Genomic DNA, 13,568 nt, shown 5'->3' on the forward strand with positions numbered 1-13,568 from the left:
TTATGCTGTTTGTTTCTTCGCCCAGCAGCGTGGCACACGCTGCGTGCGTGCGTGCGTGCGTGCGTGCGGGGGGGGGAGGGTGGCTGAGAGAGAGAGAGATATCTCAGGTGTACAGTGGCGGAAACCAAGCCTGCCTGATATTAAAATGATTTGTTGAAGGTGAAAGAGCTAGTAAGGGCCGAGCTGTAGCACAGATCTCCAGAGTTCCTATCTGTCCAGCATACTCTGCCATTTTATACATTGTCTCCAGAGTTCTGTAGAACCCGATCAATAGATCAGTACGTGTAGCAGAGGGGAAGAACCTTTTCAAGGTAGCCTGCGTTTTCAGGGCTATGCCCCTCCACAACCAAATTCAACATAAATTTGGGAGTACTAACAACTGAAACTTTTATTTGTTCAGAACTTTGTCACTTCTACTGATAGACAATAATGCAGTTCCTTAGAGATGATGTGAAATCAAGATATTTTCCCAGTGTGGGTCATATTTATTTAAATTTTCCTTGTGAGTTTTGAGATATTTGACTATTGCTACTCACAATTAAACTTTCCAATGGCATGTATTCATCTGATAAAATTAAACAAGTGTTTTGAGAGAAGCTATTTTGTAATAAATACCTCATACTAAAGAGTAAGATTTTGAGGATAAAATCAATGATGTTAGTAAGTACTAGTTTGAATTTCATGAGTGCTATAGATGCAAATTTTAAAGTTATTGATTAGATCAAGAATTCTATGAGATCTTTTATATATAATAGACATAAAATCAATTACATACTGGATCACTTTATAGATTCCTAATAATATGGAGCCATTCATTTTGTTTTTAATTTCGGTTGACCTCATGAGAGACAGTTTCAATATTCATTTCAAATCAAGAAGAGCAAATCTATTTTTATAGTGATTGTTTTGCAACATCATGGTATTAAGGAAAATCAATCAATAAATATTTACTGAGCACCTACTGTCTGTCCACCATTGTACTGCAGTCATAGTTAGACTACTGGAAAAAGTGATGAATGGTGGTTCTTAGTTTGCAAGGCTTGTATGTCCTCTGGTGCACCGTCCCCGGCACAGCCACAGTCTCTGCTCAGCTCCGACGTGATGTGCCGTAGCTCGAATGCATCCTCTAATGTTCTTATTAGTAATAGCAAACACTTATATACCGCTTACCAGGTAGTAGGCCTCCTGCACACTTCATAGTAATTCATCTAATCCTCTTTATAACCCTATAAAATACATATGCAGTTTAATAGAACAGAAATCTGAGGCACCAGGAGGTTGAGAAACTTGACCAAGATCGAAGCTACTGAGTGGTTGGGCTGAACTTTGGACTAGGCAGTCCCGCTAGGTATCAGTGTACTTAACAGATACTCAGGTATCTGAGCTGGAAGCTCTTAATGTAATCCAGGTGGGAGCAGGTGAGTGTCTGGATAGAGGGAGGCAATATGGATGAGACAGGTGAGCAATGAGGAGGCACACCAAGAATCAGTCAGCTGATTAAAGGCAAAGCCAAGATTATATATCTAAATGAACCTATTTGTGTTTTAAAATGTATTAATCTGAACACTTCCTATTAGGGGGAAAAGGAATCAGCACATTGTCAAGTCAGAGCTAGGGTGACCCTATCGTATGGTTCAAAACAGGACACTTTAGAGAGTAAAAGGGGTACTATTAACAAATTCACCAGAACAACATTCTGATGTAATTGTGGAACCATTATGGAAAAAGAATACCAATGGTCACCCTACTCGTAGCCCCCAAAAGAGGTACTCTGGGATACCCTTTGTAGAAACTACATTTTATGATTTCCAGTTTTGAATGAAAATAATCCTGGGTGGATGAAGATATATTCAGGGCTTGACTTCTAACCAGGCTCCTTTCTATGGATTATGTCCAGGGACCAGTGTCCCACACACCTCCTCTGCTTGGGCCCACACATGACACCCAAGCCCCTGTAATCATTCAGTTGTGTAGAAAAAAAAGGATTGGTTTCATTTTATGACTACATCTGGCATCATTCTCAATTGTTTGCTCATTTCTGATTGCTGCCTTGTAGTTGCTCCGCTCTGCTGCTGATTGGTCGGCTGGTATAAAGTACCATGAAGAGTCCATCCATGCTGCTTACATCCATGTGATAGAGAACAGCAAGTACTATATCTATATAGAAGTAAGTCCTGCTCCTGTTATTTAGTATGACAACCTGCCTTTCCGTCCCGTAAGTAGCTTACAGAGACTGCAGGGTCCCCAGACTCAGGATCTGCTGCAATTAATCGGCGTATGTTGAGATGTGAATTCAAGTGCCCTGAAATTTTACCTCCCCAACATGCCTGACATGCACTTTGCATTTTCATTAACTCAGGACTCTAGTAGGGGTCCCCCAAGTTCTTGTTATTAAAGTGTGTCAACTCACTGTAATATTATTAGCCAGAAATACCACACATGGATGAGTAAGTTTTTATTTGTCTTTAGTTGAAGGGTCTAAGTGTGAGGCGTGTGCTGTTTCAGGAGAGCACACACAAGGGTAAGTTGCTAAAGTGGAGACCGCTGGATGCCACTGGTTTGGCATTATTGGACTAGGGAGCGTGCAGGGAAAGAAACGTGGAAAAGGAAGATCTGAGAATATTGAGGGCAAGTACCACCTCCTTCAATCCTGTACGAATCATTGTTCATTTTAAAGCGTGGTCAGATCCCAGAGTTTGTTCGGAGAAGAGGAGAAAACCTAGGGACACTGCATGTAGTTTGGGAACCTTAACTGAACTTCAAAGTAGATACAAAGCTAGCTCAGAGCACGTGGAAAATCCTGAAAAAAATGAGAAGGCACAATTTGTACAAATACATCAGAGCACATCTCTCTTCTTTATTTTCATCTTGTCTTTCTCATTGACTTTTTTTTAAATGTGTGGAGGGAGATTGGTTTCCTGGAGAAAACCATCCTGGGCTATGTTCCTACCCCTCCCCTACCCCATACAGTGACCAACCCCGCGAAGGGCAGATAGGAAAGAATTAGAGCTTTGTTTATTTCACAGGCCTGGAGAAAGAGAAGCTGATTTTAAAAAATTAGCAGGCTACGTGCATTACAGTATCCTGGATGGGACTATGCAACAGAAAAAGGACTCTGAATATCAGAGTCTGGAGCTTTGCAGTACTAATACGATTAGTATTATTAATTTCATCAGTTATACCATCACAGTAGAAGATGTTAACAGCTGCCTCATCCATTACCCAGAGTCCTTTTGCTTTATCTCTTTTTAATAGTGTTAGGTCAGCCTTTCTAATGAGTACTGCCACAGTGCTAAATGAGGTCCGTAATGCCATGTGGATACACATGGCTGTGGGCACAACCCTGGTTGTTACACCTCTAGCCGAGCTAAGTGGTTGGCGTCTACCCTGCTCTGCCCAGAAAAGGAGAACAGGCTGTGACATGTGGCCAGTGAGTGCTTACAGCCGCTGAGGAATGTGAAGCTTCTCTGTAATATGAATTCAGAAAAACAAACATGGTTTGGTTGCCACCGAAATTTTTATTGTGTGATGCCTTAAGGGAAAACACATTCTCAAATGAGTTCCCGCAGAGTGTCTCCTGGTAAGTTTGTCTTATGGAGGCAGTTTAAAGATTTATACTTAAGTATAAAAACATGTAAACTAGTAAAAATGATGATGTTGCAAAGGGATGAGAACCATAGTTTGAGTCATTGCTTCTATGTCTCTTTAGGATGATTAGCAAAGTTTACTTTTTGATGATTATACTTATAAATTACAGGTGTATTATAACAATTTATTTAAGTATGTAATAGTGATTATATTTGTACCTAATTACTGACCTTCCTTTATGCAGCAACTAAATCTTTTATACCGTTATGATAGTAACGTTGTACCCGGCTTTTTTAGGAAGAGTTTTAAACAGTGTTTTATAGGTAAATGAATAGTACAAATTACTTAAAGAAAAAAAGAAAAACATTTCTTATTCCAGTTTATTGGTTTATGAAACATACCTCCTTAAAATAGAAGTTCAGAAATAATAAGTGACCCAAACAAATGAGATGAGGCAAAAGCAGATACTAGGAAATGATAGAGAGTGGGTGGAGAATATTAGACCAGGGTTCTGCCATCTACCCTGCTAGAAAGGTAAACTTAACATGAGACAGAAAATTTACCAGTATAGGATTTTAAATCATGAGCATTTACACAATACATGAATACATAAACCTAGGGTCCCTACTGATTAAATTTGGAATGTTCCTACCTTTCTAAAATGTCAGCTACAAAGAAATCACAGGATGAAATAATAGTGTAGCCTCCACTGGACTAAGATATGATATGTGATATTACCTAGAAATGCATGAGACCCAGGGTGAGATGAGGCTTCTTTTATTCTCAGTGTCATTTACTTTCCTAAATGATTTTAGTAATAAGAACATGTCTGCTATGTGAAATTTTTTTTTTTTAAACATCAGGGTAGTGTTTGTTACAGAGCACGCTTTCCATATATATATCTATTACAGAGATAAGAAAGACTTACAGATGACTCTCTTTCTTGTAGAACCAGTTTTTCATAAGTTGCGCTGATGACAAAGTTGTATTCAACAAGATAGGTGATGCCATTGCTCAGAGGATACTGAAAGCTCACAGGTAACGTTTTGGCATTTGGGTAGGAGTGGTTACTGCAAATGTTCGTGCATTTACTGCTAAAACAACTTTTGAAAGCCCATTTTAAAATACTATCTTTTCCTAGCAGGCAGAAATTAGGTTCAGGTAGCAGTAGGCTATTGGTTCCTTCAATCTGATTTCAGTTGCTGAGAATTTTGAGTCCATTTTTGAAGCAGTCAGAATTCTTCCAGGGCGTTCTTCATTTTTTTCCTGGCCGGTCTCTTTCCCACGCTGATAGAGCTGTGATTTGATTTATTTAGTGGCAGACAGTGAACTGTGTTCACTTAAAAAATCAAAGCAAAATAGTCATATAATTTTTCCATTGGTTATATTTAAATGCTTGTTACCCTCTGTCTTATTTCTTTAGCTCATGGGATTATTTTTTTAATAACAACGTTATTAAAATATAATTCACATACCATACAATCCAGTCACTTAAAGTGTACAATTCAGCAACTTTTAGCATATTCCCAGAGTTGTGCAACTATACCCAATCAGTTTTAGAACATTCTCATCACCCCAGAAAGAAACCCTCTATCTGTTAGCAGTCACTGTCTACTTCTCCTTATTTTATCCTCTTGCAACCACTAAACTACTTTCTTTCCCTATGGATTTGCCTAGTCTGGGCATTTCATATAAATGGAGTCATACAATATGTGGTCTTTTGTGACTGACTTCTTTCACTTAATTTGACGTTTCCAAGACACAGCTATGTTATAGGATGTTAACAGTATTTCATTTATATTTATTGCCAGGTAATATTCCATTTTCTGGATATACTATATTCTGTTTATCCATTCATCAGTTGGTAGATATTTGGGATGTTTCCAGTGTTTGGCTACTATGATTAATGCTGCTGTAAATATTCTGTATTAGTTTCTATGCAGACATATTTTTATTACCCTAGAGGTAGAATTACAGGGTTATATGGTAATTCTATGTTTAACATTTTGAGAAGCTGCCAGAAGGTTTTCAAAAACAGCTACACCATTTTACATTCCCATAGTGTATGAGGGCTCCAATTTCTCTGTATCATTGCCAGTACTTACTATTATCTCTCTTTTGGATTATAGCCATCCTAAGAGGTATGAAATGATATCTCATTGTGGTTTGGATTTGAATTTCCCTCATGACTAATGATGATGAGTATTTTTTTGTTTGTTTATTGGCTATTTCATGTATTATCTCTGGAGAAATATATGTTCACATTTCTTGTCCATTTTTTAATTAGGTTGTCTTTTGTTGAGTTGTAAGAGTTCTTTATATAGTCTAGATACAAGTATCATATCAGATTTATGACTTGCAAATATTTTCTCCTATTCAGGGTGTTTTCTTTTATACTTTCTTGATAATACCTTTTGAAACACAAAAGTTTTTAATTTTGATAAAGTCCAGTTTGTCTGTTTTTTCTTTTATTGCTTGTGCTTTGATGCCATAGCTACAAAATCACTGCCTAATCCAAGATCAGGAAGATTTATACTTCTTTTCTCCTAAGAATTTTATAGTTTTAGTCCTTACACTTAGGTCTTTGATTCATTTTGAATCATTTGTCATACATGGTGTGAGGTAGCAGTCCCACTTCATTCCTTTACATGGGGATTTACAGTTGTTCTAACACCATTTGTTGAAAAAACTGTTCTTTCTCCACTGAGTTGTCCTGGCATCCAGACTACTTCTTTTTATGGCTGATCTTAGCTCTGTGTAAAAGGCAACAAAATAAACAACACCATTACATTTTATTATTTCAATTCCTTGAACACATGCAGTGGAGAATGTTAAGTACATACACATTTGGGGATTAAAACATCATTTTACTTCCAGTGTCACATGGCACTTAAATTTCTTTTCTTTTTTTTTCTCCATATAATATGTGGGGATTTTTAGATCTAAGAACATTTTACAACGGTAACTACCAGTATTTTATATGATCGGTAGTTTCTAGACCCTTACTGAATCTTCACAGCTACTCTTGAAAGTAGATCATATAGTCCTTGTGGTTGTTACTGTTATTATTGTCGTTGCTGTCCCCATTTGTAGAGTTAAAAGCTAAGATTCAAGAGGTGATGTGGCTTGACTCAGCCACTAAAGCAATAGGCAAAAATGGCTTTGAGCCCGAGCCTTTGGACTTCCAACCCAGTGCCTCTCCCCATACCACATAACTTCAGTCCATTGACAGGATTTAAGACCCCTTCAGGGTTGCCACAACTTGAGGCAAGTGGGTTGGGCCTTTGTTGTCCCCTCCTCCCACTAACCAGTCATCAGGTACAGGCTGACTTGAGGAAATGAGCATGACCTTGGGTGAGGGCGAGGAGGGCAAATCCTGGAGAAGGACTTCACTGTGAGTAGTCAGCAGCCAACACTCCCAGTGGGAAGGGAATGGCTATCTTGAGCCCATGGTGAGGGCATTTAGGCAGCACATCACAGTACCCACCACATCCTGCAAGGTGTACAGTAGATCTTGCCCTTTACTACACATCAAAATCACCATTGGACTTTTTTTTTTTTTTTTAAGATTTACTTATTATTTTAGAGAGAGAGAGTGCAGGAGGGTGGGGGGCAGGGCAGAGGGAGAGAGAGAGAATCTTAAGCAGACTCCATGCCCAGTGTGGAGCCTGACGCAGAGCTCGATCCCATGACCCTGAGATCAGGACATGAGTCGAAATCAAAGACGCTTAACTAAATGAGCCACCCAGGCACCCCTCACCGCTGGACTTTTACAGAAATCCAGAGAGCTGGACTCAATCCAGACTTGCTGAGTCAGAATTTCCTGGAGTGGGGCCCAGGCACTTGTGTTTCATAATGGTCCACGGGTAACTCCAGGGCACAGCCAAGACTGCTTAGTACTCACGGAGAACAGCACTGCTTAGAACTCAGAGAAGAGCACGCATGGCCCTAAGTATTAATGACGATCTGTGCTTTTCCAGATGACCTCTATCTTTTGCCTTCTCTCGTACTTGTTTCAAGAAAGTTACCATGGGATCTGTTTCTGAGATGACTTATAAACAGCTTTGTTTACAGTTAAACATAACACATACACGCAAAGATTTCTTGCATCATGCTGGTCTCTTAATTCTGTGGGTCAATTTATGTCTAATTTAAAAAATTAAATTATCTTCCTGTCAACTCTTGCATTTCATTGATACAGGAGTATCCACTTTATCTATAAAGCACATTTGACAAAAGAGAAAAATATTTTTTTCATGAAATTGAAATGAGTTGCTGAAATCCATTAAGCGGACAGATGAGCTCACTGGGCTGAGCGGCGAATCATGAATATTGTAACCGTGATCAGCCAATAAGGAGAGTAGGATGAATCTTAGCTTCACTCATTCAAGTTATCAGTTCCTTGTAGTACATATATTAATAAGTACCTGTAAGATTTGTTTTTAAAGGGTTTGGGATCCTGAAAGAACATTTTTCCTTAGCATATTGTCTTTTAAAATCTGGACTTCTTCTGAAATCATAGTATTTCAGGGCTGGAAGGAACTTTAAGATCCTGTGAGCTGCTCCTAAAAGGAAAGGGGGTCTACGGTGAGAGAGCACGGGAGGGTAGCATCTGCTACAGCCTGTGTCTCACACTTGGAAGTTCACAAGGCTCATTAAAGATGCAATTTCAAGCCTACTTTGTAGAAAATGGGAAATGAGTCCACTGAATTTCATATTAACCGTGCTATTTAGCTCTGATCTCTCCATCGTCTCCCTTTCTTTGACAATCACATTTCAGAGGGTAGGTATTATCACACATAAAACTTTCCGTGGATACACACATGTTATCCTGGAAATATATTTTGCATTTTCCCCCTTCTCTGTAGCCCCACATTATTGTTCATCTCCTGTGTTCATCGTAATGGTAAAATATGTTTTCATTTAATAATTTAGGATGATCTTAGGAATAATTTAATAATCTTAGGAAAGGAGCGGTGGGATTCAAGAACTCATCTTGCAGCCTGCCTGCAATGCTCCCCACCCCCCTTTCACTGAGGGCCACTCTGTGCCGTGCCCATGTTCACCCCCTCTCTTCCTTCATTGACTCCTCTGTGCTCCACTCTTCTGAGACTCAGAACTTCCTGCCAATGTCACATGCCTAGCAACAAGTATAATTTTGGCTGTTGGAAAAAGAATAGAATCTAGTACAAAGCAGACGGAGGGAAATGACAGTCAGCATTCAGCCAGGCCTGACCAAGGAACACAGGCTCTCTTCCAGGTCCCTCCCACCCTGGAGAGATCAGAGTCTTTTAATTGCCAACTCCTTTGACCGGGCTGAGACTTTATTTTTCTGCCAGTGCTAGAATCCAGGGAACACCAGTTCTCTGCTTTCCTCACTTCCTCCTGGTTCCGCCTCAACAGCTATAATGCTTTGCAGAAACAGGTTTTTGCAAAGACTTCATGCTCTGATCCATGACCCAGAGCCTCAGAACATTGTTCATCCCGTGGCGAACCAAGAGTAGCTGTGGGAATCTCTGCAGAAAACAGAAGGAAATAGGAAATAAGGAAAACTGTCCTGGAGGTGAGACTGGCTCCCAACCCACTGGAAGCACGTCTTTGACAACTCAAATCTGACTGCAGATCAGGGAGAAGAAATCCTCTGGTTTATACCATGTTTGACTAAGCCAAGAGAAAGAGGACCAACTGATCCAGGTAGAAATTTTAAAACATAGTGTGCCATGAATAAATGATTTCTGAGGATGAAACAGTTCTGCTTCTGGAAACTTGACATGCACAATTCTGCCTTGGTAAACAGGAAGTGAGAGAGTCCATTTGGTATTGTTATCAACAGAGTTGACACATACAATGAAAATAGGCTGTCGGTTTAATGCCTCCATATTTTAATATTAAACTACATTGAAAAATACACAATTTTGAAAATTGCCCAAATTCTTCCTGCTTTCTATAACTGTAGAACAGTGCCCGACAATGCTTGCAGTTTGCCTAGGAGTGGGTGGCATGGGGAATACTCCCCTGGGGAATCTGGAATTGTTTGGGGACCAGGTGTCTAGAGACTTGAGTTCTTTTCAACTCTGTTATCGACAGGTATGTGACCTCTCAATCTATCAGTTTACCTTTCTGACACTCTGTGTTTTCACTAACAAAGAAAATCATACCTGTTCTACCTAGCTCATATGAATGGATGTGAAAGCAAGTTAAAAACCATAACACATCAGTTCATGTGAGAAATGATTATGTTATTTCCAAGAAATTCATCTTCTGGAAATCTGGTATCTCACTGTAAATTTGAGCAGTGATAAAGAAGCACAATACTCAAATCTAACTGTTTCAGAATTAGTATTTATGATAGAAACAAGTGTTTTAATTAAAGACATGTTTAACGTGCCTGGTTTTAAATTATTAGATGGCAACTGCTGGGTAAATAAAAGTTACTTGGGTTTCCTACCACGGGTGCTCGTTCATCCTGTGACAAGTAGAGACACGTTATGAAAACACTGTCGAGAGGTGTCCTCCCAGAAGTCCATAGCCGCTTTCTCCTCCTGGGAATCAGTTCTTGGACTTCTTGTTATTGATTTGATAAACATCCCCCCCAAAATGTAAAATAAAATAGAAGATATTCTGTAGCGTAAAATGAATTCAGTTTCGCTTTAATTTGTTTTAATTTTAGGTACTATTTCCTATATGATTCTTTGAAGGTGTATAGGCTTTCTCATTGAAATCTGTGGTTGTAAACTGAATAACGTTACCAAGTAGTTTGAGTCTTTTCACATCCAAGGTGCTTTATACGCATTACCTTATTTAATTCCCACGCCTACCTTATAAAGTGGATGCATAATTTTTCCCATTTTACAGAGGAGACGGTGAAGCCCAGAGAGGTTAGGTAACAGATGTGAGTCACACAGCTATTGATGAGTGGAACTGAGACTGAAACCCTGTCTTTAGGGAAACTTCAACTTGTGCTCTGTACCACTCAGCTACAAAGCTGCCGTCATTTCAAGGGAAGTAGAAATGTTCTAGTAGTAAGCCTCCCAGAAATCTATGAGAGACACTTTATTTTAAAATAAAGAAATCAGATGCATGTTTTATTTTTTTAAAGTAATTGCTTGATAGCTAAGAAGTTCTTTGGCTTACAGAAAAGTCTGCCTCTGTAATTCCCATATCCTATAATTTGTGTCCCACGCGGAAAGGACACACTGGGCGTGTTTCAGAAGCACTGTCTTAAAGAAATTTAAACTGCAGTTATAATACAACCAAAAGCATGTAGATTAAGTATGCCGGTTGCTGGGTTCATCTTTTTTTCTTATGGGCCACCCTCCAAGCTCTGTAAAATGCCCCGAGAAGAGGGTACCTTGGGTCAGAGATGACGCAAGATCATGGCAGGAGAACACTTGATTTAGATCATTTAATGGTTTTGTTTGATTCCAAAAATTTTAGAAATGGTACTCTCAGAAGATAGATGTAAAGATTAGCAGAGGGCAGCAGTCATTTTGGAGGATCCTTATTTGGGGCAACAGAGGGGCCTGCCTGACAAAGCTTATCAAGTCCAGAGTGAAGTCTTAGTCAAATGTGCTGGGCTAGCCTTCAGCATCCTTACATGGAAGAGCTTGCATCTCCAGAATATAACCAATGAAAAAATGACATGCGCGTGCGCACACAATATGTATTATGCCATAATCTATAAAGTTGCACATCCGATGCACAAAGTCACTGCTAAATAGGGCCAGCATTTCTAGTGGACTTAGCCAACCCCCTCATTTGCACATGGGCAAACTGAAGCCTGAAAAAGGCTACTGCGCTTTTAAAGATTTGCCAAACATAAAATAAAATGGGTTATGTCCCAAACCACTGAGAAGCCACAGATCCAGTTCTCACATAACCGATACCACTACGGTATAGAGTTCTCCCCGCAAGAACACTCTGCCCCAATCACAGTTCTGCTTAGTCCTGGCAGCATTCGCTGCTGCAAAATCTATAATGATAGGATTTATACCAGCTCTTGGAGCTTATAGCAATGATCTATGAATCCCAAATCCTCAAAAAACAAAACATCTCATCACTGGAGAAACAGGACAGGCTCCTCGGGGGCCTTCGTACAGATCCTGAGATCCCACTCCAGGCAGCCCCACTTCTCCTCACAGCCCTTCATGATGAAGAGGGAAGGGGGAGAGGGTTTTTCCTGAGGGAGGAACAAGGAGGGTAGTGTAGAGGAAAGCCAGGACCATTTACATGGTGAATTAGTGCTCTGTTTTTAAAGGTACAAGCAACATTTCGGCAATCACAAAAATGGAAAATATTAAAGGTCCCACACCCTCCCCACCCTAAAAACTCACTTTTTACTTTCTTATTTCTTTTTTGTTCATATTAATATACATATATTTTCTCTTGAGTTGTAATTTATTTCCTCTTTCTGTAGATCACCTGAATTTTTATTTCAAAGCCCATTTCCATACAACAGAAGGAAATTTGGTCACTTCCACACCTAAGTGTGGCCAAATTCGGCAGTTTCTTGCTCTCCGCTATTTCTGCTCTGTATGCTGTCACTCAGCACAGCCCAGCCTTCTCCTCTCTTCCCCTCGCTGACACACTCGATCCTTGGTATGGATGGTAAGGGGCCCTGGATCTTTGCAAAGAGACTTCCAGCCCTCAGTGTTGATCTCTCCTGGGCCTGTTCCGGCATCTGCTTACCGTGACGTGGGGGCCTCCCCCTTCGCTTGTCAGACCTGCCTTTCCTCCACCTCTCCTCTGTTGCTGCTGCATCATGGGGCTGGTGGACCTTTCTCTGGGGTTCCCTGGGAAGCAAGATTATGATTCACACTCAGATCCTCATGGCTCCCCTATTCTGTTGGAAGGTGATGAGGTCTTTCCTGTTCTCCCCGGAATTCTGCTTGAGAGTTGTTTGAGAGTGAAGGGCAGGATCCCTGCACTGAGTCTCACTCTTTTGTCTATACTCTTGGCTCAGCTCAGAGGATCTCTACCCAGTTCCCCAGATCTAAGAAGTTGATATCTTGTGCCCTGGTTCCTTTGTGAGAGTACCACCTGAGAACAATGCCTGCTTCATATCTCCAGGCACAGGGTGAGGGAAGGGAATGCATTTAAGGGGAAAAGTTATCGCATATTTCATAGTATCAACCTGCCACATCTGTAATTGTCTTATGATTGTAACTTTGCATTAGGGGCCATTTTAACACAGTCCCAGCAGTATTTTGCTAGTAAGTCATCATCGTGGTCATTTTCGTGGCTGCAAAATGATCACTCTTTGAGTGGCTGTAACATAATTTAATTAACCATCCTCCATTATTGGACATTGATTTCCAGTTTTTAGATATTAGACCCAGCACTGCTATGAGAGTTTGTGAGGTTTGAAAGAAAACTTATTTTAACAAAAAGCCTGAGAAAGCAATTTTATAAAATTGTTCTGAACTGCAGTGGGTGAAGCGATTGCCTGCATGAAGGCTTGGAGCCCACTAGCTCTTACCTTGTGTTTTTTAAGATCATAAATAATTCTGCACATTAGGAGCTCAGGTTCTTGCCCTAAGCTGATGGCTACCATCTGCACCACCCCGACTTTATGAGCATGCAGTGTTTCAGAATCCTTGGCAGCTGAGAGCTATTGTTTTCTGGGGATGTGATCAAGGAAGGAGATTAGACATAGTATCGCATAGAATTTTTCTCTTCATTGGCTTAAACTCAGCCATAATTTTATGGTTTGAAATCCAGGAGCCCCTTTTTCTACAACAGTGAAAATCTAAGTCATTTCTGCTAACTGGCTGAACACAGTTTAAAATTTTCATCATTCAAGAAATTCAAGAACTGCTGCATTGTAAAAGGCAGAGACCTCAATATGGAGCTAACAGTCTCAAGAACAAGAAAACGTGGACATTCTGATTCCTACAAACTAAATTTGCAAGAATATTTTATCTGAAGACACTTCCCAATATTCCACATATGAGGTCCTCTGTTTTGAGGTCATTTCTGCT

The 13,568-nt window shown here is 40.0% G+C and overlaps 1 protein-coding gene across 7 annotated transcripts in view; it reads left to right on the top strand.

Annotated features, from left to right (window-relative positions):
• The window catches only part of PLD1 (phospholipase D1), a 199,803-nt gene that overhangs the window by 142,788 nt on the left and 43,447 nt on the right, over window positions 1-13,568 (top strand). For all 7 annotated transcript variants that reach the window (XM_025878880.2, XM_073897266.1, XM_073897257.1 and 4 more), the window contains 2 exons: window positions 2,057-2,167; window positions 4,538-4,626. In XM_025878880.2, the coding sequence (XP_025734665.2) occupies window positions 2,057-2,167; window positions 4,538-4,626 (200 nt within the window). The remainder of the gene's footprint in view (window positions 1-2,056; window positions 2,168-4,537; window positions 4,627-13,568) is intronic.

The sequence above is a fragment of the Callorhinus ursinus genome, unplaced genomic scaffold (genome assembly GCF_003265705.2).
Source record: "Callorhinus ursinus isolate GAN/ISIS: 27379988/994484 unplaced genomic scaffold, GSC_fseal_2.0 scaffold1, whole genome shotgun sequence".
NCBI lineage: Eukaryota > Metazoa > Chordata > Mammalia > Carnivora > Otariidae > Callorhinus > Callorhinus ursinus.